This window comes from Heteronotia binoei, chromosome 3 (genome assembly GCF_032191835.1).
Source record: "Heteronotia binoei isolate CCM8104 ecotype False Entrance Well chromosome 3, APGP_CSIRO_Hbin_v1, whole genome shotgun sequence".
NCBI lineage: Eukaryota > Metazoa > Chordata > Lepidosauria > Squamata > Gekkonidae > Heteronotia > Heteronotia binoei.
This window is the reverse complement of record NC_083225.1, coordinates 138,287,144-138,312,333: the sequence shown is the minus strand read 5'-3', so window position 1 is coordinate 138,312,333 and position 25,190 is coordinate 138,287,144. Positions and strand designations below refer to the sequence as shown.

Genomic DNA, 25,190 nt, shown 5'->3' with positions numbered 1-25,190 from the left:
CAGATGCAAAGAGGAGTGCTAATGAATCCCAGCAGGCACTGCATTTATCTTTCCTGTAGCAGCCCTCAGAATGACTTCATTTGAGGCCTATATGACTAGATAAATGGAGCAGAGGATTTAAGACACAGACCTTTAATGAATTCTATTAAAAACATGCTTTCTGAGTGGAAACTATGAGAGGGTGATCAGCTCTACAAAATAAATGCTTAGCGCCGACAGAATAACAGCAGAGTATGTAGGAAAGATGAGAAAGTAATATGCTCTAGTTTGCACAGGACATCTCCAAGGGCCCATAAGGATTTCCTGAGGTGTGAATTATTATCCTAAGCTTCCAAATTGCCGAATTCATGGAGCATAAAGGACTGCAATTGCTCTCTGTGGCAAAGGGAGTAAGATTGACACATTCTTTAATACCTCTGCCACAGAGTGACCTGAGCTCTGATAACATTACTTAAGCTCACAGTTGCATTTGACCTGGGAATAAAGCAGTAACTGGGTAGTACTGGGAATGGCTCACAGCGTTTAAGGAAGAAGCCCAAGTTTGCTGGCAATTATGTCATATTTTCTAGCAAAGCTCCCTTGGGAATTGCTCAAGTATCACATGTGTATGGAGCAGTGTGGAGATAGTTGTTTTATGATTTATTGGCAGGACTTGGTGGGACACTGTTGTATCATAATTTTTATGCACAGTACCACCACACAACATAAACTCACAGACTAGGTGCTGTGCAGTGAAGGGCCTTCTTGTGTGATTTGCTGGCTCTAAAGAGATGCCACTGATGCCAGTTTAATTATTTGGTGAGCTAGAGAAACTAATTGAAAAAGAAACAAACAAAAAGGGATCCTATAACTGTAATAATTGAGTTTAAGGAAAGGCACTGCATGTCACCTAATTTGGCCTGTGCTTCTGGTACTGAGGGGTGGGCTTGTGTGGTTAAGTCACTGCATGTCCAAGCATATCAGTGTGTGCATGTGTGAGATTTTAACACAGCACAATCAAATTTTGTGGAAGAAAGATGTCCAGTCGCGTTGAAGAATGGACTTGGACACGTGGCGGAGCATAATCCTGGTTAAGACACATCCACTCAAAACTAAGTGCTTTTATATTGACTCCGAAAGTAAGCACAGGAGGGGTTCGACCCTTAGCTTCACCACGGAATTCAGCCCGCATTGCTTCAGTCTACCTGTATTGTGCTGAGATCCAGTCATGTCACCAGACAGCAGGCTGGCTGGCCCTGCCCCTTGCATCCTTCCTCTGCCCAAATTGCATCACATCTGGGTTGAACTGATAAGTCAACCAACAGAAATTGTGCATTTTGCACGCAGGAAGGTTTGTGATGGAGTTCAAAACTCTAGCCCTCTGGCACCAAACTATTCAGACAACCTGTCTCCAAAACAAGAGAGTGTAACCCAGATCGGGAGGAAAGCAAATTCCTCCCTCTCCCCCTTGCCTATAAAGTGTGTGAACAACGATAAATCAAACAAAGCATATGCTCAGAAGTAATCGTTAAATGGACATAGAAGCTGAATGGACATGTTCCGGCCATGCCTGACACACCACCACTCACCCCCCCCCCCCGCTCAACTTTAGGCTGCGATCCTACACACTAAATAATGCACTTTCAATGCATTTTCCAAATGGATTGTGCTGTGTGAACCGGCAAAACACAGTTGGAAAGTGCATTGAAACTGCATTATTTAGTGTGTGTGGTCGCAGTCTTAAACTCCAGCCCGGGATCCGGAGATGATGCGAACCGATGGAGCATCTGGGGAGGAGAGCGGCCCATTCGGAATGACAGAGCAGGAGTCCAGTAGCACCTTGGAGACTAACACAATTTGGGACAGGAGCTTCCGTGAGTCGCGATCCACTTCTTCAGACGCCAGGAATGGGTCGTGGAGGGGGGGGGGGGCAGAAGAATCCTCCAGCTTCCCGTCGGGACAGCGCTGCACTTTGTCCAGCTCCCGAAGAGCTTCTCGCCTAGCCGCGCTGGGGAAGGGGAAACGCGGCGGCGCGGGGTAGGGGCTGCCTGCCTGCCTGCCTGCTTGATGGCCGCGCCGCTAAAAAGCGACGGCTTCCCGCGGCAGCGTGGCAAGCTTCCATTCCATCCCAGGTGGCCCCGGAGTGCTTGTAAATAAATAACGCGCCCCTTATCGATTGCCTTCGCTTGCGGAGGATAAAACCACCTTTCCTTCTCCTTCTTACCAGGAGGCGAGATACAGACTGGTGAAACGATCCCGGCCCCTGGGTTCTGGATAAGGTTGCTTTTTTAAAAAAAGCCCGCACTCGCTCCAAGAGCCCAGCTGGCCGTCAGTGCTCCGATTTCTTGGCCCTCTCGACCTCCCTTCTCCCCACTTTATGTTGTTGCTGTTGCTGTTTCAATTGCCCTTCCTCTCCCGTCCCCACCTCCCCTTTCTTCCGTTCCGCATGCCTCGTGCTTTGTACGAAAGCGGGAAATCGCGAGCGCTAGGACCCCGCACGCTGCCCGCCGAGCTGCCGGCAGCCGAGGCAGCTCGGCAGACTCCTCCTTATCTCCAGTGTCAAACTTGACATCAGCCTGCAAGCGGAGCATGGTAACTTCTCCTGCAATCAGAGCACTCACATCAGTGGCATGCTTGGGGAAGATATGCAGCTCGCGCTGCCCTCTGCACCAGCAACATGGATTGTCACATCTCCAGCCTCCTCCTCCTCCTGCTCGGGTCTGCTCTCGGCTGCTTTGGGGATCTGATTCTCCATCCCACCAACGAAGGTAAGCGAGGCTTTGAGCAAAAGCCAAGGAGTGCTGGAAGTTCCCTGCATCCCCGTTGGGTAACCTGGTCCACAGGATTTCTTTTTAAGGTGGTCCGGCGAGGACCGCACAGTTTGGTTCAGCCTAATTTTCGAGGGGTTCGCACCGTTCCCTTATATCTGGAGAGAGGCAGGCGGCCAGAGACAAGCGCGTTGGGTTGGGGGAGTCAGAATCGGTTCTCCGCTTTGATCGAGGTTGGCAACAGGGGCAGCACTTCCCGGGCGTTACTTGACTGGCTTTTATTTGGCGAGGCGAAGTTAAAAGTGGAGGTAGCCTTTGAAGGGGTCTCTGCCGCGGCGGGTGACTGCAGCCAAGGCGAGGCTGCAGGTAAGTGGCAAAAAGAGAGGGCTCAACTCTTGCGTGTGATTGCCGCCGCCAGGGCGGGTTGCTTAAAAGCCTTTCAGGAAGGGATGAGGGAAGGACTCGGATCCACCTGGGGATAATGAGCAGGGCGTGTAGACTTGACTATTAGCATAAAAGTGATGCCAGGAAGACACGCTTTAGGGATGCCCGGTGCCTTTGCATGGCGGGGAACGGCAAATTCGGATATCTTTTTAACTGTTTTGTGGCTGGACAGATTTGTATGAAGGAAAACAAATACTGGATCAATAGAGAGAAAGGAGACAATGCTCATAAAGCTGTCCCACTTCATATTGGTTCCTTGTTTCGTTACCTGGCTGCTTTATTAATTTTGTTTGTATGAACAGATTTTGCATATATTGTGATCTGTAATTGCATTGAATAAGAGTACAGAAAATTTTTATAATGAAATAAATATATGCTGGCCCACATCCTTACATATTTGATTATGACAACTCATAGATACAATGTACATATTATTATGTTAATTTTCATCATAGACCTTAGATTTAATTTATAAACTGCTACTTCTGATAAAGATCAGGTGTATTAAAAACGAAGGTGTATTACACTTTCCCTCCTTCATACCTATTTAAATTTATTATATTTCTAGCATGTTAGCTGTGATTCAAGATATTGCTTACATTGCTACAAATACCAATGATATGGACTTTTATTGAAAAAAAATGTTTTAAGATGTTTTTCTTTAAAGTGTACCCAATGGCTGAAGGGACCATTCACTATGCATCCCTTCCAAAGCAAAGTTGTACTCATCTATATCCATTGAAATCAATGGGCGTAGAAAGATGTAACTCAGTTTAGGATTGTCCTAGTTACTTCTGGTGTCAGGTTATTCAAGAACACTTAACTGCAAAATACAAAAGGTATTAAACAATTGTGCCAAGCCCCATTTGATTAATGTTGAATTTTGAGCAATTTCAGTTCATTATGTTTTTAATAAGCAAGAATCTCTGGAGAACTGCTCAAATAAGGTGTTCATGGGGGGCAATGATAATGAAATTTTATGGATACACCCAAACATAGTCTAGGAAAAGATATATTGAAAGACGAAGGCTAAAACATTTTAAAATCAGTTGAAACACAAGGAAATTGTTAATTCTATTCTTTTGAAAAAAGAATAAAGAATTTCTTTTATGATTGTGTATTCAGGGCTTCTAATTATTTTTAAAAGATAATGACTAACACATGGAATAGAAGGATAATTAGTAGAACATGTGTAATGGATAGGAAACCTGTGGTATTTAGCATGTTACACCTTTGTTTGAGCCAATAAAGGAGGAGTGTCAGTGGAGGCTAGTTTGGAGTAGGGTGCAATTCTTAGAGGAACTCCTTGATAATGTCTGCAGTTCTGTTATTACACAGTCAATAGAGCTGGAGAGCTGCAAAAAGCTATTAGAAAGTAGATGGCAAGATAGCAGCTTTTCACTGTTAATCTTTCAAAGGTATTTATTATAGATGTATAAACTATTTATACGTGTCTATATATATGTATATGCAGTTAAAATCATAGTTAAATGTAAACGGAACAAAAATATACACAATTTAATATCCAGACATGATTTTTTTTTAAAAAAAATGGTGCTTGAATATAGTTACTTAAACACATTTTTCTATATAGTTAATTATCTTTCTGGCCATATTTTATTTTTTTTCTGTCCATGACCCACTAGTTTTCAGCTTGCTAGCTTTGACAAATCTCTTATAAATTATGTAATTATAATTATGCAATTATTAGGGAATTCAGTATTCACAAAGAAATACAGCAACACTTTGTTTTCAAAGTTTTCTTGAAACTTCCTATAAGAAAAATAATTTTTAAAATCTACTTTGAAAACTGTTTCCAGTAGTTTTCTCTTTTCAGTAATAGATGTAAACAAATACAACTTTAATATTAAATATTTCTGTATATTTTAACTTCATAGTAAATATTTTTTACACACATGACTGGGATAGTTACAACCAAAATTTAATAAATTAACAGCCCTTTCCCACCTATCATCAGAAAGAACTTCAAATTTATTTTTTCTCTAAAGATGCTTTGAAGTTAATTAACTTGTAAGATAGAGCATATTGTAACAATACTTGAGCTTTTGGTATGTTTTACTTCACATGTATGCAGAACTAACTTCCTTTATGTCCTGTGTAAAGCATGAGGAACTTCTTTTACCTCATGTGGGCTTGAAGAAAGAATTCTTGTTGTAGCATGCATTTGGGACATTTATATTCATTCTTTTTAGAACAATTGCAAAAATTGTTACTTAGTGCTTTCTATCTGCTGTGCCATTACATAAAAACATACTGCCATTTTGAGATTTAATATAAAGGAGCCGCGTCAGTTCATATGTAATACGTGGTGTTCATTTTTTTTGCACAATGGGGATGGAGCATGTGATTCATCTCACAGAAGCTTCTGTTAAACAGAGAGGTGATGAAACAGGTAATTTCCTTCAAAGTTATTTCTAAAGAAATCTATCACACAGAAGCCTTATTTGGTGCAAGGGTGTGGGGTGAGGGAAAGACGTGTATTCTTCTAAGTAGTCTCAACTGGGTAATTTTTTTTAAATAGAAGAGTTGTGAAGTGTGAGCCATCTATTCAGTAACAGGAAAATGTCAGGATAAATTAACATCTGAATAATGAATGGATTCTGCTCCATGCTGAGGTTTAAATAGATTTTTTTAATATGTTCAGAAATTTCAGTAAGAATTGAAATTCATAGGTCACCACTCTATCTGTTCGGAGTAGACTTTTATTTTAGGAGTATTCTGCTTTCGTATTGAAGGTGAGGTAGCTTCTTTCCGAACTAGTCATGTGGAATCAAGAAGCCAAATGAGTGGTATAACCCTGCAATTTAATCACTTTTTTCTAATCCATTTTTGTAATGATGCTATTTGCTCCAGGGTACTAGCAACCCTAATTTAACTGTTTTATAACCCACAACAGTTAACACTTGACCTAGGTCATTAACAGGATTATCAGCAAATTTGTTTAAGCTTTTACTGACAACCTGAATTGCTTCAATAATATTTTGACTGTGCAGACAGGAAACTTCTTTTAACCTCTCAAATCTCACATAAAGAATTTCTTATGAACACAACTACCAAAAAGACACCAGGATTGTACATCTGTTCATGGTTACCAACAGGCTCCATTTTGATAAACAGCAAGAAGTATTTCAGACTCTATGTTTACAGTGTGTAAGATTTTTCCTTAAATGACTTCATCATTTGTTCTTCCCGTATTGGGGCATTTATTTTTATGGTTATTTTGCATCTTATCCCTCCAACTAAACAGATTTTAGTGTTTCCAATTTATAAATACAAATACACTTTTAGTGATAACAGCAGCTGCAATGTTTTCAGGTGGATCAGTGCTAGATGTAGTTTTCTATATAGCTGGCATTTGGATATACAATTGCAACATTTTGTTCACTGATTTCACATAAGCTGTAGTAAAAACTATTTTAATAGATTTTAACAAAACATTTTTTTGGTAATTATACAGAACAGAATAAACAATTTTAGTACATGTTTTATATCCTATATTTATTATTTTAGCTCACTACTGGGAGGTTCTACTGTATGGACTTTGCTGAAGTGAATTGAAAGATGTACAATTCCCAATGATCTCAAGTAAGCCTGCACAGGGTAGCTTTTCAGAGGATTTAACCTTTAGTTCTTTAAACCCACAATATCTTAAGGCATGAGGTAGTTTAAAATATATTTTAAAAATAGAAGACACTAAAAATATCATGTAACTTTCAAGGAAAAGTGTCCCTTTTAACTCACTGTATTTAAAATTCTATCTTCAGCTCCATCCACCCCACTTACCCTACTGATGCCAGTTTAATGCAGGCCCCTAAGTCATCCTGTATAATAGTTTACAATACTTCAACACTTTTAAGAAGTTGAGTGTCTTTAGAGCATGGCATAAAAGGATAAAACTTATGTGTTAAAAAGTTAAAGTACCTGGGTTTTTTTAACAAGTTACAAACTGAAGTCTAAATGGCGGGTGGGGGGTGCTTGAAAACAGGGGGGAAAAACCTTCCCAGATTTTTAAAGTGGAATTTAGATGGCAATAAAGCTAAGGTGTGATTTTCATGCTGCTGCCTATTATTCAGACTTACTGTATTTTAATCCTTGATTATATAATACAAATAAGTAATGAGTATGCTTTATAATGTCCACAAGGGCATTTTTATCAATCCATTGTTACAAAACTGGAATGTTGTGTACGTTCCCTTTTCTAATTGTTAGAATTCATTAGGAGATTTTAATGATTTAAATATTCATGTGGCTTCATTTAATATTTCATAATGTAAGATCAACAATCCTGCCGAATGACAACTTTTTAATTTAAAACATACGTTAAATGTTAAGAATCCAAAATGTAAGATTCTCACTATTATTTGGTGCACAGTCTTTTACTAAGGGAAGAAACAGTTAATAGATAATGAAATCCATAATTAGGATACATGTTTTTCAAGTGTGTAACTTCAGAAACAGCCAGCTTTAAATAATAAAAAAGTTTCTCTGCCCTCTCATTTAAAAAAACAAACAAACAACTTGTAGAGAATTATCAAAACACATGCAAAAAGTGGATTGTTGCCTGAAATTATATTAAAAAGTCATGATATACATGAATGAATATTATCTTCATGTTTGTATTTGACAGAAATGTTGGGATTATAAAATAATCTCCCTGGATAATACTATGCAAGGATAATGTTGCTTCTGTCAATGTACTGACTTCCAGGTTTGTTCTAAATTCTACAGCTTTTCTTCAAGGAAAGTTGCATAACTGTCCTTGTTCATGTAGTTGTCATTTGGTGAAAGGTTTAGAAAAAAATGCAGGTGTTTCTTCTTCTTTTTCTCCCAGCAGTCTGGACTTTATCACCAGTGAGGGTCACTGCAGAGCTGTTAGCAAAAGTGGGAACAGAGGCAGCCAAATTTTTAAATTAAAGCTCCGACTACTTTGCTCGGTAACCCTGAGGTTACGCACCATAGAGATGTATTTATATAATTGTGTGTCTTTTGGTTTCAGTTAGTGTGTTCTTTTATAATAGAGGATTGAGAGAAACTGAAAAGCTTACATTAATGGAAAAGTCAGAAATGTTTAGCAAGGGGAAGGGATCTGAATGTGACTGGCCCAAGTTCCATCACATTTTCTGTTGAAAGAGTGTCAGTTCCCATGTACTGAATTTCTACTGGTTTGTGAGATTTAGACCACAATGCTGGCCAACCCATTGTGCATAAGAGAAGTTCTGTGGTCAGTGTTAGGATCTCTGAAATAAGGCTGATACCCATGCTTTATATGCTTTACATTTCTTCCTGCTCAAAAGTGTGTTTCATGGTTACTTAGGAGCTGTGTCAATTTATTTGTATTTAAATTAATAGGCATTTCCTAAGTATGTTTACTTGGGAGTCAGTCCCATTTGAAGTCATTGAAGTATTTCCAAGTGAATGTGTTAAGTTTAGTGTGTTAATTCTTTTGAAATAAAAGAGGGCTAAAGTTATGAATAGCATGAAAAAAGACACATCATTCTGGGAACTAAGTATTACTCATTCCAATGATACCAGCTTCCACATAACTACAGATTAATTTCATGAAATATGTCAGTTTGCTAACCTATACAAAATACAAGTTATTTATCAGGATGAACAAACCACGACACTTTACTTGATTAATGATTAAAATACAAGCCAGTTAAAAATAAAATTGTAGAAGGCTGAATGTACAGGTATTGTGATCTGATCATTACTGAGACAAAGGTCAAGAGCTTGGAGAATGCTCAACTTTAAAAGAGATATTAGTTACATCTATTGCTTCATCAAAGTACAAACTTGACCATGCCCCATGGAGAAAAACAGCAACAAAATGAAGTTGCTTTAGTAGTTTAACTGGAAGAAATACCAGTTTTGTTAGTTTGCATTATTGGTTTGAAAACTGAATCTTTGATCCCAAGCAAAGCACTTTTAGATTCTTGGTTTTAGCAGTATACACTTTAAATACACACACATTTAAGTAACTTAAATCTACAACTAAAAACAGGGGATGGATCTTTCTTATTGCATTTATTAAATGTAAAACTAAAATTTGGTTGCAAAATATAACTGAAGAACCTTGCTATGGCATTAGGGATACTCCTCAAATTTTATCAATTGAAAGCCATTATTATTATATATTCATTTAATAAAGGCATATTGCTCTTCTAAAAAGTACTTAAAGTATTCTACAGTTATTTTTAATACACCTGAATAAAATACTTAAAATTTACATACAACACCGATTACCAGAAAACCTTTTGGATTACCAGAAAATCTTTACTAGAAGCTTCATCTGATTCATTGGTATTGAAATGCTAATAATCTGGAGACCTTCCTGACCTGCACAGGAGGATCTGGCACTGTTTTGCATCTGCTCTAGAGAAGGCACATGCTGATTTAATTTACCTACATGGGGGCAGTTACAGGTTTTCCACTTGCTTGGTTCTTGATTCAGATAGTAACTGTGGCATGTGTTGTGTTTCCTGCCCCTGCTACTTTCCTGACATGAAGTGATCTATAGAGAATATTATTTTGATTTCTCCTGTGTATCAAATAATGCACTCCGTAGATCATTTCCACATGTGCCACAGTAATGATCTGAATTGGGCATCACACCCATGGAGACTGAGGAGAACCCACAGCTCACATATTACAAGCCATAGAGAGGAAGCCTCAGAACTATCTTGTGTTCTCTGCAGTGTGTGAATTACTGGTCTGATGAGCAAATGAGAGGTAGTCCTGAAGATATATAGAATCTAGATTATTAAAGGGTTTATATCACACCATCAGTTGAACAAATAGCCAATGTGATGTCTTCAACACTTCTGCAATAAGTGAACAACATTATCATAGGGAGTGAATTACTTTTTCCAAAATTTGTTTTTTTTTTCAGATACAGCCATTGATTACTCTTATTATCTCCCCCCCCCCCCGAGCATCTGGAGAATAAAATTGTGAAATTTTGTAGAACTCCCTTCCCAACCCTTGCTTCTTTGAATATCTTTTTTGATCAAAATGGAATTGGATCAGAACAGCTTCAGATTCCTAAAAAAAAAAGGGGGGAGGAGGATTTGAATTTCAGGAAGAAATTGGGTTAAGTGGAATTAAGATAATTTCTCTTAATAACATTATATGCAAATTGTGGTTAATTTTATATGGCAAACAAGCTGGAGCAATTTGCATTAACTGAAATGTCTGGCTCTTCTCAAATGATAGCCCCATGCAGAGCACATTACAACAGTCCAGCCTCAAGGTTAATGTAGAGTAGCTGCATAGACTGAATTGCATACTAAAGCGATAGTAAATTTTTCCAACATCCAGGTAGGGCCTAGAGTTTTTTCAGAATTACAAGTGATGTCCAGACTACAGAGGTCAACTCGTCTAGAAAAAGGCAGCTTTGAAAGGTGGACTGCATGGCACCACATTCCTACTGAGCTCCTTCTGCTCCCCAAATTCCACTCTTCCCTGGTACCTCTTCCAAATCTCCAGGAATTTCCCTAGCTGAAAATCTCTCCATAAGAAGAGGAAAATATTGGAAAATGACATGAGGAGGACTTCAATGAATTTAGAAGGGTGTTATTCTGCAAGAGGTTGGGAAAGGATTAACGAAACCACATCTCTTTGACATGGAAATATGTTATTGAAGTTGATGCACTGTAAGTGAAAACTTTTAGACATCCATTAGGGAGAGTGTTAGCTACTGTCTATCCTGCTGTTGCAGTTAGAATGAGAAAGAAAATCCCATTAATGTGCTGTGAAAAAAATGCTGGGAAATAAAGACTCTACAAACCCACAACAGTACAGACACAAAAGCAGCCTAACAATGAAGTGAAGAAATTAGAGTTCTGAAATAGAATTCTAGCACCACCAGTGATTTGCAGAGTTGGGATACCTTGTTTCTCACAAAGGACTTACACCATGATGTACACCTACACCATGATGGCAGAGAAGTTATATTGAAAATATCTTAGCTCAGTGCTTAGAAGTCAATCTTCAATAGTTTACAATTGTAATGCATTTTACAAATATATTAGTTGCAGGAATGTTTACGAACTTGTCTAGTTAAATTTTTTCTTAGAATTTCTAAGGAAGTGAGACAACTTTCTGGAGTTGCATTGCATTGAGTTGTTTAGCGGCAACTACACTCTGCAAAATACTATTATGAATGGTCCTGCACCAAAAATAATGTTCTCTGTGTTTGCACTAGCAAGCTTCATAATTGCAAGATTTATAATTTTTTAAAGTTTTTCATTAGTCGTTTCAAACTAATTACTAAACTAATTATCAAACTATTACCAGTAGAGTATATCATCAAAAAGAAAAGACAGAAAACATCATCAAACTGAATGGTTTAAATATTTAAATATTATCCATACTATTAAAGATATTATTTCAAATATCTTAAAGTTTAGGATCTTTTAAAGCTGTAAATTAAGCATTTTAAACATTTACTGGTACTTATCTTTCTTAAGGTATTGTTGGTGAAGAAGAAAATGACAGCATTTTCCATTCTGCTTAAGTAATAATCATAGACTACTTTGCAGTATTTATACAGGAGTGCAAAGAGGGTCATAGAAATATTTAGAGTAATCAGTGCTTGGTTATATGATCTCGAGCATACTTCTTCCCCCAACTGATTAAGTTTGGGTAACAATATCAAAACTGAGTACTCAAGTACTAGATGAAGAATGTTATCGGTAACCCAATAGGAAGCAAAAAACTCTGATGTTGTAATTCTTTGCAGAAACATTTTTTTTCTTGTTCTTTATGCTATGTTCAAATTGACAAATTCATTCATGTTTCAGCTTTCCTTTTCAACCACCTAATTTTTAATTTTGCATTCTTATAGTTAAAGAATATAGTTTTATCAGTCAGTCAATTTTATTACAGCAAGAGCCAGCAATAACATAAGTTCACAATAATAGTCAATGAATCAGAAGTTGTGTAAAAGTAAGCCATTGATATAAAAAGGATTGAGAGCAATACAAAGTTATGACATATCTTCAGTTACAAAGGATTTATGTTTCCTAATTGCTAAGCAACAAAATTCTGCTTGAGCTGAATAAAGAAATATGCTTTTTGCTTGACAGTGGTCATGTTTGTGAGAATATTTTTGTGTGGGATTTTCATTTGCAGAAATACCCTGTGCTTACAAATGTTTCTTTTAAAGGTGATCCACTGTTTTCTTTACTTATGAATATTCTTCCTCCTTCCAAGTTAGTATTCCACATTCAACAGACTTTTGCCATCTTGAAACACTGTAAACATTTTTAAAGAAAAGTAATCTTATTTGGAATGACAGAGTCTAGTGTCTTCAAAATATCCAGAAACCAGAATTGTTACTGGTATTGATATCTTGCTGAAATGGTCTATGAAGATCTTTTTATTCCTTTTTCAGCTTTAGAGTTTCTTACTGTGGGAGATTCTACTTTATCGCTAAGGTACAACTAAATTAAAATGCTGGAATCTTTGTGATGGTATCTTCCCAACAATTCTTAAATAGAAACAGCAGTCATCCTGGGCCTCAGTTTGAGCTTTGTTTGTTGTATGTGTATTCAGGGATTTTTTGAGCAGGAACACACAGGAATATAGTTCTGGCTGGCTTGACATCAGGGGGTGTGGTCTCATATGCAAATGAGTTCCTGCTAGGCCTTTTCTACAAAAAATCCATGTGTGTATTAGAACTTTAACTCTTCCACATGATTCCACAAATCCAGACCACCAGTTCTTCCTGTGCTGTTATTAATCTTGGAAAGGCAGAATAAACACATTTTTTAAAAAGTTTCCAATGGGGGGCAGTTTTAGTTGGTGAAAGAATTAAGCATCCTTTTCTCCTTTATGTCGTTGTGAAAGCAACGTCACCCCAGAGTCGGTAGCGGCTGGTGCTTGCACAGGGGTCCTTTCCTCTCCTCTCCTTTATGCTATGGTAGGGTTGCCAGGTCTGACTCAGAAAATATCTGGAGGTTTTGGAGTGGAGTCAGGAGACTTCCCCATTCCCTAAATAAACAAACAAATTAATAAAAATACAGCAATGCAGATCCCCTGAATGTAGTCTTCATTTCTTCATCCTCTTTTTTTTTTTTTGCCTACCATGGCTGCTGCACTTCCACTAAATGAAAGTGAAATTTATCATAATCTCACAAATCCCCTTGTCAGGCATTGGAAGTATTTGCAAACATGACTCTTTTAAGGGACACCCCCCAACACACAAAGCAGCCAAAATAAACACTTTTGTGATCTCACTGGGGCAATTTACTCACCATGAGGGTTGCTGAATGTAACAGTGTGCTGTATTTCAACCAGCTTCTTCAGACTAACACAGGAATAGGAATAGAGCTCAGCAGGGGGTGGAATTTTCCTCCATCCCACAATTAAATTCTAGCTAACTCTTTACTATCTCTTTTACTATAGGAATGACTTTTGAAATGAATGTAAAAAACCCCCAGAAGCACTATGCTGGCTTCTCTGCCTTTCTCAGAGACTTCACAAACTCCATGGCTCTGCTGGCTCACCCCACCCCCATCCAGCTGTTGTCAGGATTTAAAGGCGCACACACATTTGGAAACACAAACAGTTGCAAGCATTTCCTAACCCTGCCTAGAGTTAAAGGCACATGGAGGCTATTGGGGCAGGGCTTCCCCCACTATCCATCTGGCTGGCAGTGGGGAGGAGCATGCAAAACCAGGGTATTCCCCGATGGGGACTGCCAAGCCTATGCTATTGTGAAACTGGGGTCCCACATGGCCTCTATTTCTAGTTAAAAATTCTGAAAGATATAAGCATAGCTGTCTCAACATCATCTAGTTAGGCCCTTAAGTAGGGATGCCAGCTTCCAAGTGTGGCCTGGAGATCTGCAATTACAACTAATCTCCAAAGTATAGAGATAATTTCCACTAGAGAAAATGAATGCTTTGCTGAGTGGACTATATGGCATTATACTATGCTGCAATCCTTCCCCTGACCAAACCCAGGTTCCAGCCTCCAAATCTTCAGGAATTTCACATCCTGAAGTTGGCAACCCTACCCTTAAGATTGCCATCCTAAGCAGGTCTTCGCAGGATAATGCTCAGATCTATTCAGTAGGGTTTGCTTCCAGGAAAATATGTTTAGGACTGCAAGGTAAACTGCTTACATGGTAGTGTTCAAAACTTGTGTTTGGAATGTTGTGTACTGCTCTGCTCACTATTCCTGAAAAGAGATATGGTAGACCTTGAAAAGGTGCGGAAAAGAGCAACCAAAATGATCAGGGGACTAGAGTAGCTGCCCTTGGTTAAAACAGCACTTAGGGATCTTATCCTAGGAGAAAAAAGCTAGTGAGCGGAAGTATGACAGAGGCTTATAAAATTATGCATAGCAGGGAGAAAGTGGACAGGGAGAAGCTCTTTTCTCTCTCTCAAAATGCTAGAACCTAGGGTCATGCACTGAAACTGATGGGTGGGAGATTCAGGAAAGACAAACAGAAGTATTTCTTCTCTCAGCATTTAGCTAATTTGTAGAACTCGCTGCCACAGGATGTGGTCATGGCCAGCAAAATGGCAGGCTTTAAAAGGGGAGTGGATAAATTCATGGATGACTGGGCTATCAATAGCTAATAAACATGGTATCTACTCCCTCTAGTACCAGAGGTGTTACGCCTTTTAAAATCAGTGGCTGGGAATCACAGGCAGGATAATGCTCTTGTTGCCTTCTTGTTTATGGGTTTCCTGTAGGTAGCTGGTGGGCCACTGTGTGGACAGAATGCTGGACATGATAGATCTTTGGTCTGATCCAGCATGGCTCTTCTTATGTTCTTATGGCCAAATGGCACAACAGTTCTTCTCAATTTCTGAGCTCTGGTTAAAACAACCCATGTACAACAGGGCTGAACATGCCGAACACTGGGACCATTAAAGCCACCTGAAAGTACTTTAGTGACTTGCATGGGAGAGAAACTTCAGAAACAACCACTTTGGAAGCAGAAGTTGTGCCTGGGTGTTGTTGAGTTATGAAGAAAATGAAACAGGGCAGCAAACACCTGCTTGCTGGTGAAAGAAAACCAACAAATACTCTGGGGAGTCTGTGCACACATACTGTTTTGGGATTTTCAGAGAGGTAAAAAAAATGTTGTGAAACATGATGTTTCTGTATAAGAACAGTAAGTTAGTGGAGCAGGAGGTGGATAACTTTAAAGAGTTGGGGCAGACAGGGTGAGGAAGACCAGTAGAAGTAATTGTTTATCTGAGTCTGATCCACATGATAAAAGAGTGATATTATGTATATAAAATTTTGCTCAGCAAAGCAGAAAATTAAGCTGGGCAAATCAGATTTTTTTGAGGGGAAAATATATGAACAGTGAGACACACACATGTTCTGAGTTAATTACTTCCATAAATTTCTGTTAAACAATGAAAATAGCTTCTTGGTGACATCAGCAAGTTGGGAAATAAAACCGGATTTAACATTAGTATCCCATTTTCTTAAGCATGTCACTTAATGGACATTTCTGATATTATCAGCATGTTGTCTCTCCTCCATGTCCACATAAAGGCATTTAACAATGTGCCCTTTTAATTTGTCATATATGAATTAATAACTACCTGTGAACAATTGCTGATTAGGCCTTGAATTGGCAATAGGTGGATAGTTCTTTGAGTTCAGCTTGTATAGCTGTTTAACTATCACATGTGATTGATATAATACCCACAACCTACAAACTGTCTTTACTCAGGACATTAACACTGAACCTCATGAGACTCCTTCAGACTAATCTGTTTTCAAACTACAGTATAAGAATTTGTGAGCTCATATATTATGTGCTGAAGAGTTTAAATTTGCATAAAGATTTTTCAGGTTTCTGAAATACATCTGTTGTTATTATTGGATAGTATGAGTCAGTATGATGTGATGCATTTTGTAGACAATACGTAAATGTTTGGATGCTTGTGTTTGTGTGTGTGTGAATTTGTCTGAAACTGATAACACTATAGGTACTGAAGCCACCTGTCTCCTGCAAATACATAGATATTTAATTATACCTTTAAAACTTAAATATTTGGATTCATTGGAAATATTAGCCTTTTTCCATTGTTATGTTTTGCTGTGTGTATATAGGGAGAATGCGCTACATGTGATCCTCCCAATATGCATAATCACCATTTTCTCTGAAAGGAACAATTTGCATGTTTGCAGTTTTGGTACATGTGTATCAGAACCCTCTGGTAGACATTTACTGAGGCTGAAAATAATGGCCCTTTCATACAAAATGGTGATTACACATATTGGGAGGTTCATGTGTTCTGCATTCTTTCCAAATGCATGATGAAACATAATGACTGAAAAGGGCTATTGTCTGATTTGCTTTTCGCTTTCCCCATCTTCCAAAGTCTCAGGCCTCATATCAATGGTTGGTCTGATGGTTATGTATCTTTAAATCTGCTTTCCATCAGTCTGAAGACCTCTGATGGAATTGCTTATGCCATCATCTTCTCAATAAGCCACCATTTGACGACAACCTTTCAGAACTCAAAGCTGGGTGTGAATCCCTTGTAAACATTAAAAATGAGATTCTCCCATTGTTGGATGAATCCCAAATGTTGCTCAACTGGTAGGGTAGCAACAGCAAGTATAGAATTTTCCAAGAGTTTAAAAATCTGGCTCATTTGGTTATGTTTTGTCTGCTATCAGTGTATACAGTGCCAGAAAGTGATAGGGTTAATTCATGCCAGTGTACTCAGCCATATATAGAATAGTCTAGGACCAATTTCACACTAGGGCTTGTTCCAGGTAGAGAGCTTTTTTCCGCAGCAAGCAGAAACTGCTTGTCAGAGGTTCTCTCTTGCTGCGGAGTAGCAGCGCGCCAGCTCACAGCTCCGGGGCAACTTGTGCGAAAATGGAGAGAAGGCCTCGGAGCAAAAGGGCTCTCTACCCAAAACAAGCCTTGTGTGAAATCGGTCTAGAATTTTTAAAGAGCTTGAACAAGAACAGCTTAGAAAACCTTTTAGTTTAAGCTATAAATGTAAAGGTAGTCCCCTGTGCAAGCACCAGTCGTTTCCGACTCTGGGGTAACATTGTTTTCACAATGTTTTCACGGCAGACTTTCTTAGTTTAAGCTATATACCCTGCATATCAATCAATCAAATAGTGTGATATCCATGATCACATGCAAGTGAAAGTCATGTGCCAAGCATAGTCTGTTTTCTTCTGCTAATCTGAATAGATGAGTGGTTAGATTTACTGGAAAAAGTGCACAAGGGGAAAGGAAGGAAGGGAACATTGCTCATAATCTAGCAGGGGGAAAACAAGATGTTCATCATCTTTTACTATTTCCACTGCTAGCATGCATTTAATAGAACTTGGCAGCACTGCAATTAAGTTGCAAACACAAAACCCAGTATTTGAATTTTAATAAACCCACTTTAAACTTGCTTTAGCTACCAGGATCTATTATTCCTTTTGGAGAATTGTAATATTGTATAGGTTGTTGCTTATTTTAACACCCTGTTGCTTTCACAGATAGCAGTTTGTGATCTGTGATTAAAATTAAGTATATATGGATCTGGCAATGGATTAGGCATGCTTTGTACTCTAAGAATTTATGGCAGTATGCTTTATGCCACTTCGTAGCTCTCTCTCCTTTAACCAGGATGTTTAACTTCAAGCATTAATTCTTGTAAGCATTTAAATTCTATTTTAAGGTTTTAACAAAACATTTATCACAGGCTGCTGTTTATTTAGCCAACATTTGGATAGCTTCATGCTGGTTGTAGAGACAAAAAGTAATGTTTTAATTTTTATGTATGTTGTGTTAAAATAGGTAATAGACTTGCCAATCCCCAGTTGGGGGCAGAGGCTCCCCAGGTTTGGAGGCCCTCGCCTCACTTCAGAGTTATCAGAAAGTGGGGAGAGGAAATGTCTGCTGGGCACTCCATTATGCTCTATGGAGACCGGTTCCCACAGGGCGTAAGCGGGAATTAATGTGGGTATCTGGGCTTTGGAGGGGGGCTGAGGCTTTGGAGGGGGGCTGAGGTAGAGGCACCTTTTTAAAGCATAGCATATGGTAACTCTCCTTAACCCCCCCCCCCATTTCAAAAATATTGGACCAGAGCATCCAATTCTATGAGTCCTAAAAGAATGTGCCTTCATCCTCCATTATTTTCAGCAACAGGAAGGCATTCAAAATGAGTGATCCCTTTAAATGTGATGGCCAAAATTCCCTTTGAAGTTCAGTTGTGCTTGTTGCAACCCTGCTTTTGGCTCTACCCTTAAAGTCCCCAGATATTTACTGAGTTGGACCTGGCAACCTATGTTGACAGGAATTGAAGCATCATGTAAGTTTTCAGCAGTTTTCAGTTCCTTCAGTTTAAATGTTTTGTTTCTCTGTGTTACTGGAGCATGTAACTGAAATACTACAACCAAGAAATACTACAACCAAGAAATATTTCCTTCATTTTAAGCAGTTTGCATGCACTCATGCACATTTAGTACATAACTAAAGCATCACTGAAGAAATTTGGTACAGTTGTAGATACATGTACGGTATATTTTTAAAATTTGGTAGTGTTACATTAATGTTTTTATGTACACAGCTTGAGTCCAGTGGCACCATTAAGACCAACAGAGTTTAGTTCTGGGTATAAGCTGTCGTGTACATGCCCACTTCTTCAGAATACATACACGAGGAGACTCATGCCCAGAATTATTTGTTGGTCTTAAAGGTGCCTCTGCACTCAAACGTTGTTTTGTTGCTTCACACCATCATGGCTGCTCACCTGAATCTATGTACACTGTGTGTGTATCAGTATATTGGTACCTGCCAGATTCTTTGAGATTATATATATGACAGAGCCCTAAATAAGCAATTTCCACAAAAAAGTGATGTATTTTGGCTATCCAGCTTGGAGATTCCTACGCACAAACTGGCTAAAAATCCCACTGCCTCCTGCTGAACTCAGCTCACTCTCAAGTGACCACAGGATTGGACCATTAGTTATGGAAAACCAATCCTTCACCTCCCCCCTGTTTCCTCTCTGCTTAATTCCAAGTACTGGAATCTTGTACTTCAGGTTTGCCAAGAAATTATTCTGACTTTGATTAAGCAGAGCCATGAAAATATTTTCTCATAAATGGGATGGGGAGGGGGAAAAAGAGTGGGAAGGCAGGTGAAGTGTTGAAATAAAGGCAACAGGTGCGGTGGGAAAGTCTGCTGAAACTCCTCATTCTTTTTACAGTTAGTGTTCCAGCTGACTCTACAATTCCAGCAGCTGGTACATTATATCTTAGTAGAGAGAAGGAGAAGGAGATTGCTCATGTCCAGCCATTTAGAAAGAAAGTTGAGTTTGAAGAACAAGCATTCTACACTTCATTGGGTTGAGAAGGAACTGCAAGCAGCCAGATGCACTCACAGAGTGACTGCTGTTTTAGAGGCAATTCGTTTGAGTTACAGGACAGTGATTTCTGTTTGCTTTACATCAGTCTTGATCATTAGATGCTTGGTAAGCCAGTATGTGCATTAGAGTGAGTGTGCATACACTGTGTACAGGGGTTTGGCTTTTGTTTTTGATCTGCATACTGAGTAATTTTTTATATTACATTATATATTGTGTGGTTGAACATACTCCTCATTTTATTAAGGATAAACACCAGTTCTTTTCAGATGTTGCATCCACAGGAGCCCACCAACAGCTAGCACCTTTAGAAGCTGTCATAGCGGCACATAGCAAGAGAGGTGGTTCTGCAGGTAAACTGGCCCGAGGCCATTGAGGGCCTTACAGGTGATAACTAGAATCTTGAACTGAACTCGGTAACTGATTAGTAGGGAACCAACTTAGTTTCTGTAAAATGGATTTGACATGTATGCCTTTCCTGGTGTCTGATAGTAACTAGATGGTGGCATTCTGCACTAACTGGAGTTTCCCAGTTGTGGTAGCTTTATATTAAGACTGCTCTCAGCTGATTATTAGTAAATTTTGGGAAATGTTTCTGTGTTAATGTTGGATTGGAAAATCAAACTTGACTGGTGAGCCCTGACAAAGGCAGAATTCTGTTTGGTGGGTCTCTGTAGTCAAATGTTCATAAGCTGCTCTAGTAATCGGGATTTTTGCTGTTATGTTATGCCAGTGTTTCCCATTTGCAGGGTCGTGACCTGGTACCGGGCCACGGAAGCCTCACTACTGGGCCACAAGAAAAGCCAAAGCTAGCCCCACCCCCAGCAAAGCTAGCCCCGCCCCCAGCAAAGCATGAGCTTTCCTGTGCCTTGCAGTATGTTCTTTTGGGGAGATTTCCCCGGGAGGCCTGGGTGGCAAAGAAGGGTGTGTGTGTTTTTTTCAGCCAGGAGGGCTTCCTTCCTTCCTTCCTTCCTTCCTTCCTTCCTTCCTTCCTTCCTTCCTTCCTTCCTTCCTTCCTTCCTTCCTTCCTTCCTTCCTTCCTTCCTTCCTTCCTTCCTTCCTTCCTTCCTTCCTTCCTTCCTTCCTTCCCCCCCTCCCCCCTCCTCCTCTCCTCCTCTCCTCCTTTCTTTCTTTCTTTCTTTCTTTCTTTCTTTCTTTCTTTCTTTCTTTCTTTCTTTCTTTCTTTCTTTCTTTCTTTCTTTCTTTCTTTCTTTCTTTCTTTCTTTCTTTCTTTCTTTCTTTCTTTCTTTCTTTCCCTGCAAGTGATGCTCTGTCTCTATTCTTGTTGCTGGGAGGGGGGGAGCAACAGTGGGAAGGCTTCTAGTGCCCTGGCCCCATTCTGATGGACATCACAGGAAAAGGTGGAGTTTTGGTTCAGTGTGCCCCAGAAGTGACATCATGTGGCCTTTGACACCACAGGAAATGACATAATTCCTGTCTCCTGGCTCTACCTCCAAAGTCTCCTGGCTCCACCACCAAATTTTAGTGGGTCACGAAGGAAAAATGTAAAAATAACTGGGCCATGGGAAAGAAAAGTTTGAGAAACCCTGTGTTATGCCGTTAAGAAGGGGAGGAGAGAACCAGGGACATCTGCCACAAAAATATCTGAGATGATCGGTTGTTGATCTTAAACAGTGAAATTCATTTGTCTAAAACAAATGTCTGTTCTTTGGCCACTGCAGTTTACTGATGGTAGATTTTGGTATGAAGACTGGTAGTTAACGTTCAGTAGTTATTAACATTCAGTAGGGTTAGATAACATGTGCCTTCATTCTAGCTTTTACAGGGCATCACAGCTATATAGTTTAAGTGAAATCAACTCATTTCCTCATCTGCCCAGCAGAAAGAAGTACACTCAGAGCCACTTCCATGAGCATAAGGCATTTCAGACTGCAGTCAATACAACGAATTAAAAGGCATTTACATTTTGTGTGATGACGACCAACTCTGATTGGGAAATACCTGAAGATTTGGTGGGAGAGGGAGAGCCTGAGGAGGGTGGGGTTTGAGGAGGGGGGACTTCAGAGGGGTACTTTCTGTCACCTGGAGATCAGCTGTAATCCCTAGGGATGCACATGTTCTTTTCTGCACCTCCTCACCCCTGACATTTGGCTTACCACTGATGGTTTGGATAATTAGACTATGGAACTGTGGTGTGTTATAATATGGGATGTCCATGTATGTAATACAGAATGTTGGGCAGCCAAGCTGATATATTTCCTACAAGATGGAGACCTGGAGTCTGGAGGTTTGTAGTCAGCAGAAATTTGGCTTGTTGGGGATAGATTGTTATATACGTTATATTGTTCACCAAGAGGTGGAGATTGAAAACTATAATATATCATTTGCTTGGAATTTGAAGGTAATATCCTCATGTAGCTGAAGACTGGCTGTTCCTCTGCGTATACTAAATTTTCAGTTTTACCAACAGTATCAATCTGAGCCAAGCAATCTGTAAATGTGTATCAGTTTGTGAACAGTCTCTTCCTTGTCCCACCCAAAACCCAAGCCTGGCTTGATTTCTGCCTTTAGGTACTTCTGGGCTGCTGCCTGCTTCCTGGATTTGTATGACCCTCCTCTTCCTTCTATCTTTTCCTTTTGTTGTGTTACCATTTTATTAAAAAAAGAAAAATGATTTTGTTTAACTGGCATACCACATCTTCTATATATTGACAGGTGTGTTTAAAAATTTTAAATAAAGGAAGCATTGGCTTGGATATTGAAGAAAGGCACTTTCACCTATTTTTATATGTTTCTAAGTACCCAACTTGCTGGGGTTAAAGTGTAGATGACTGGAGAATGCAACGGCAAACCACCCCATAAAAAAGTCTGCCTTGAAAACGTGATGCGACATCAGCAGAGTCGGAATCAACTGGTGCTTGCACAGGGGACTATTTTTACTTTTTAATCCTGTTTTTGCACTTTTCTACAGGATATTTTATTGTTGTTATTGCAATGCTCTGTGATCTAACTAATCTCTGAAGGGCTGGCTAATGGATGGTTCAGTCTTGTGACAGGAGCCTGTAGTGTTGTATTAGGTTCTACTGTTTTATAATCCTTTTGTAAAGTACTCACAGTTTACAAAACTTGCACCAAAATGGTTACTTATATGTGACTGACTGTACAACCTTTTGCATGCTGGTGAGCTCTTGCATTGTACTGTTAGGGGCAAAAATACCATGTTTTCACAGGATTCCGGTTGAGATCTGCACTGCTATTTCAAGTTCTAGAATGAAACTCATCCTAGTAGCATGGCATAAACCTGTACTGAGGCAGGTCATTATGAGTTCTCTTAAAATTTGAAGCTGGCTACTGCCAAGCCCGCATTAGCCATGCTGGAACCAGAAAAGAACATGTTAATAATAGGCAATGTGTTGGTATGTTGCAATGGGCCATAAATAGTGATGGTGTGCTGTGCTGTGGGCAAACCATATTTTTTTCTCTGTAATGGGGTGGTTATTTTCCTGGCTGGGATTTGTAATTCATGTAGTCCTATATTATGCAAGTTTTCTCAAATCATTCTTACTGATTTCACAAGGATTTACTCTCAAGAGCTCAAGAATTTCAGCCTTACAATAATGTGGCAAATCATTTGGTCCTTACATATATAAAAATTGCTTTTGGACACTGTATTCTTCTGCATCTAGGTAAAGAATGTTCTTTAATATCCTCCCCTCCTAAGGCAAGTAGTAAAGCACTTTAAAAGAGTTCTTTACACTCAAAAAACCATTCTTCACAGGAGATTCAATGTAAGGCTATAACCAGTAATCATCCAACATTACATTTATATGTTTTGGATTAAAATATTTCATATTTTACTAATATTTTATTTTGAATCTGTAAATATAGCTTTGTATTCTTTGAGTATGGGACTGCCAGTAAACATTCTCCATTGGGCAATCCAAGGGTGATTAAGTATATGAAGGGACAAGAGGACACCTATAGTCTAGCATTCGATTTCACATGTGTTTTGCTTTGCTGTGTGCCTTTATCTTGGAATTTGGAGTAAAAATGATGTGCTAAAATTGACAGGTAAAATCAGGGCTTTTTTGTAGAAAAAGCCTAGCAGGAATTAATTTGCATATTAGGCAACACCCCCTGACAGCACCATTATTTCACAAAGGGCTTTTTTGGTAGTAAAAGCCCAGCAGGAACTAATTTGCATATTAAGACACACACCCTGATGCCAAACCAGCCAGAACCGTGTTCCTGTGCATTCTAGCTCAAAAAAATCCCTAGGTAAAATATTCAGTTTTCAAATTCCTCTATTAATTGGATTGTTTTGACCTATAGATTGGTTCCAACCATCTTTTATTTTGGAAAAAACAGAAAAAGGGGCTCTCTTAGGCCACCTAAAAGGCTCTGCTGGGCTAGGACCACATGGACAAAAATCATGTGCTTGCTTCTGAGACTGTAATAAGGAGAATAACTGGCAGAGAGTGAGACAGCTGATTCGATCCAACCCTATATGTATTCCAAGTTTAATTTTCCAAAAAAACGTATTAACACAGCTGTTGTACCCTCATTCCATTTGAGTGAGGTGTAAGATTTTCATTTGCGTTTTAAGACTTTCAGAATTGTGTCTAGTACATGTTTATTTGCCACATATGAAGCATGTAATTAAAAGTTATGTGACATTATATTATATGTCAGAGAGATACTGCAACAATTATAAACATTAATATAGTTTGAGCAAGGATTAAAAGCAAGAAGAAAATATGATGACCATCCTGTTGTGTAGGTGTTTAAGACTGTAGAATGCTTGAGGATGCACTTCCTGCTCTTAAAACCCCCCTATTTTTAGCAAGAATTATATTTCTGTTTTCAGACATTCTAAACATGTAGAGTGCACACACTTGAGTTGAGCAGGATCATGACAGTGAGCTCTAGGGTTGCCAAGTCCAAGTCAAGAAATATCTGGAGATTTTGGGGGTGGAGCCAGGATACTTTGGGGGTGGAGCCAGGAGACATTGGGGGCAGAGTCAGGAGCAAGGGTGTGACAAGCATAATTGAACTCCAAGGGAGTTCTGGCCATCACATTTAAAGGGACAGCACACCTTTTTAAATGCCTTCCTTTCAAAGGAAATAATGAAGAATAGGGGCACCTTCTTTTGGGGCTCATAGAATTGGACCCCCTGGTCCAATCGTTTTGAAACTTGGGTATTTTGGGGAAAGGCACTAGATGCTTTGCTGAAAATTTGGTGCCTCTATGTCAAAACACAGCCCCTCCAGAGCTCCCGATACCTCCACATCAATTTCCCATTATACCCTATGAGAATCGATCTCCACACAGGAAACAATGAAGTGCCCAGCAGACATTACCCCCCCCTCCCCCGTTTCTGGCGACTCTGAAGAGAGGGATTGGCATTTCTCCTCCGAATTGCTGCCAACTTCTTCAAAGTAAAACAGACACACCATCACAAGAGAAAGCCTTTCCAATCGGAGACTGAAGCCTCCGGAGGAGGAAAGTCCTACCAACTCATTATGATCAGTATTTGAGGTTCTTGTCTGTGTTCCCAGCTGGGATTGCCATTTTAAAAATGGCTGTTGGCCTAATGGAATTACATCTCTTTTGGAAAAAAAAACAGAGATGACATAATGCTTTTCTAGCAATCAC

At 39.2% G+C, this 25,190-nt stretch overlaps 1 protein-coding gene across 2 annotated transcripts in view; it reads left to right on the top strand.

Moving 5' to 3' along the window:
• Positions 1–2,517: 2,517 nt before the first annotated feature.
• EPHA3 (EPH receptor A3) overlaps positions 2,518–25,190 on the top strand; it is a 364,789-nt gene continuing 342,116 nt past the window's right edge. Inside the window, exon 1 of one of the 2 annotated variants that reach the window (XM_060234514.1) lies at positions 2,518–2,747. In XM_060234514.1, coding sequence (XP_060090497.1) covers positions 2,657–2,747 — 91 coding nt within the window. In that variant the 5' untranslated portion in view covers positions 2,518–2,656. The remainder of the gene's footprint in view (positions 2,748–25,190) is intronic. The other variant, XM_060234513.1, reaches the window with a different exon arrangement.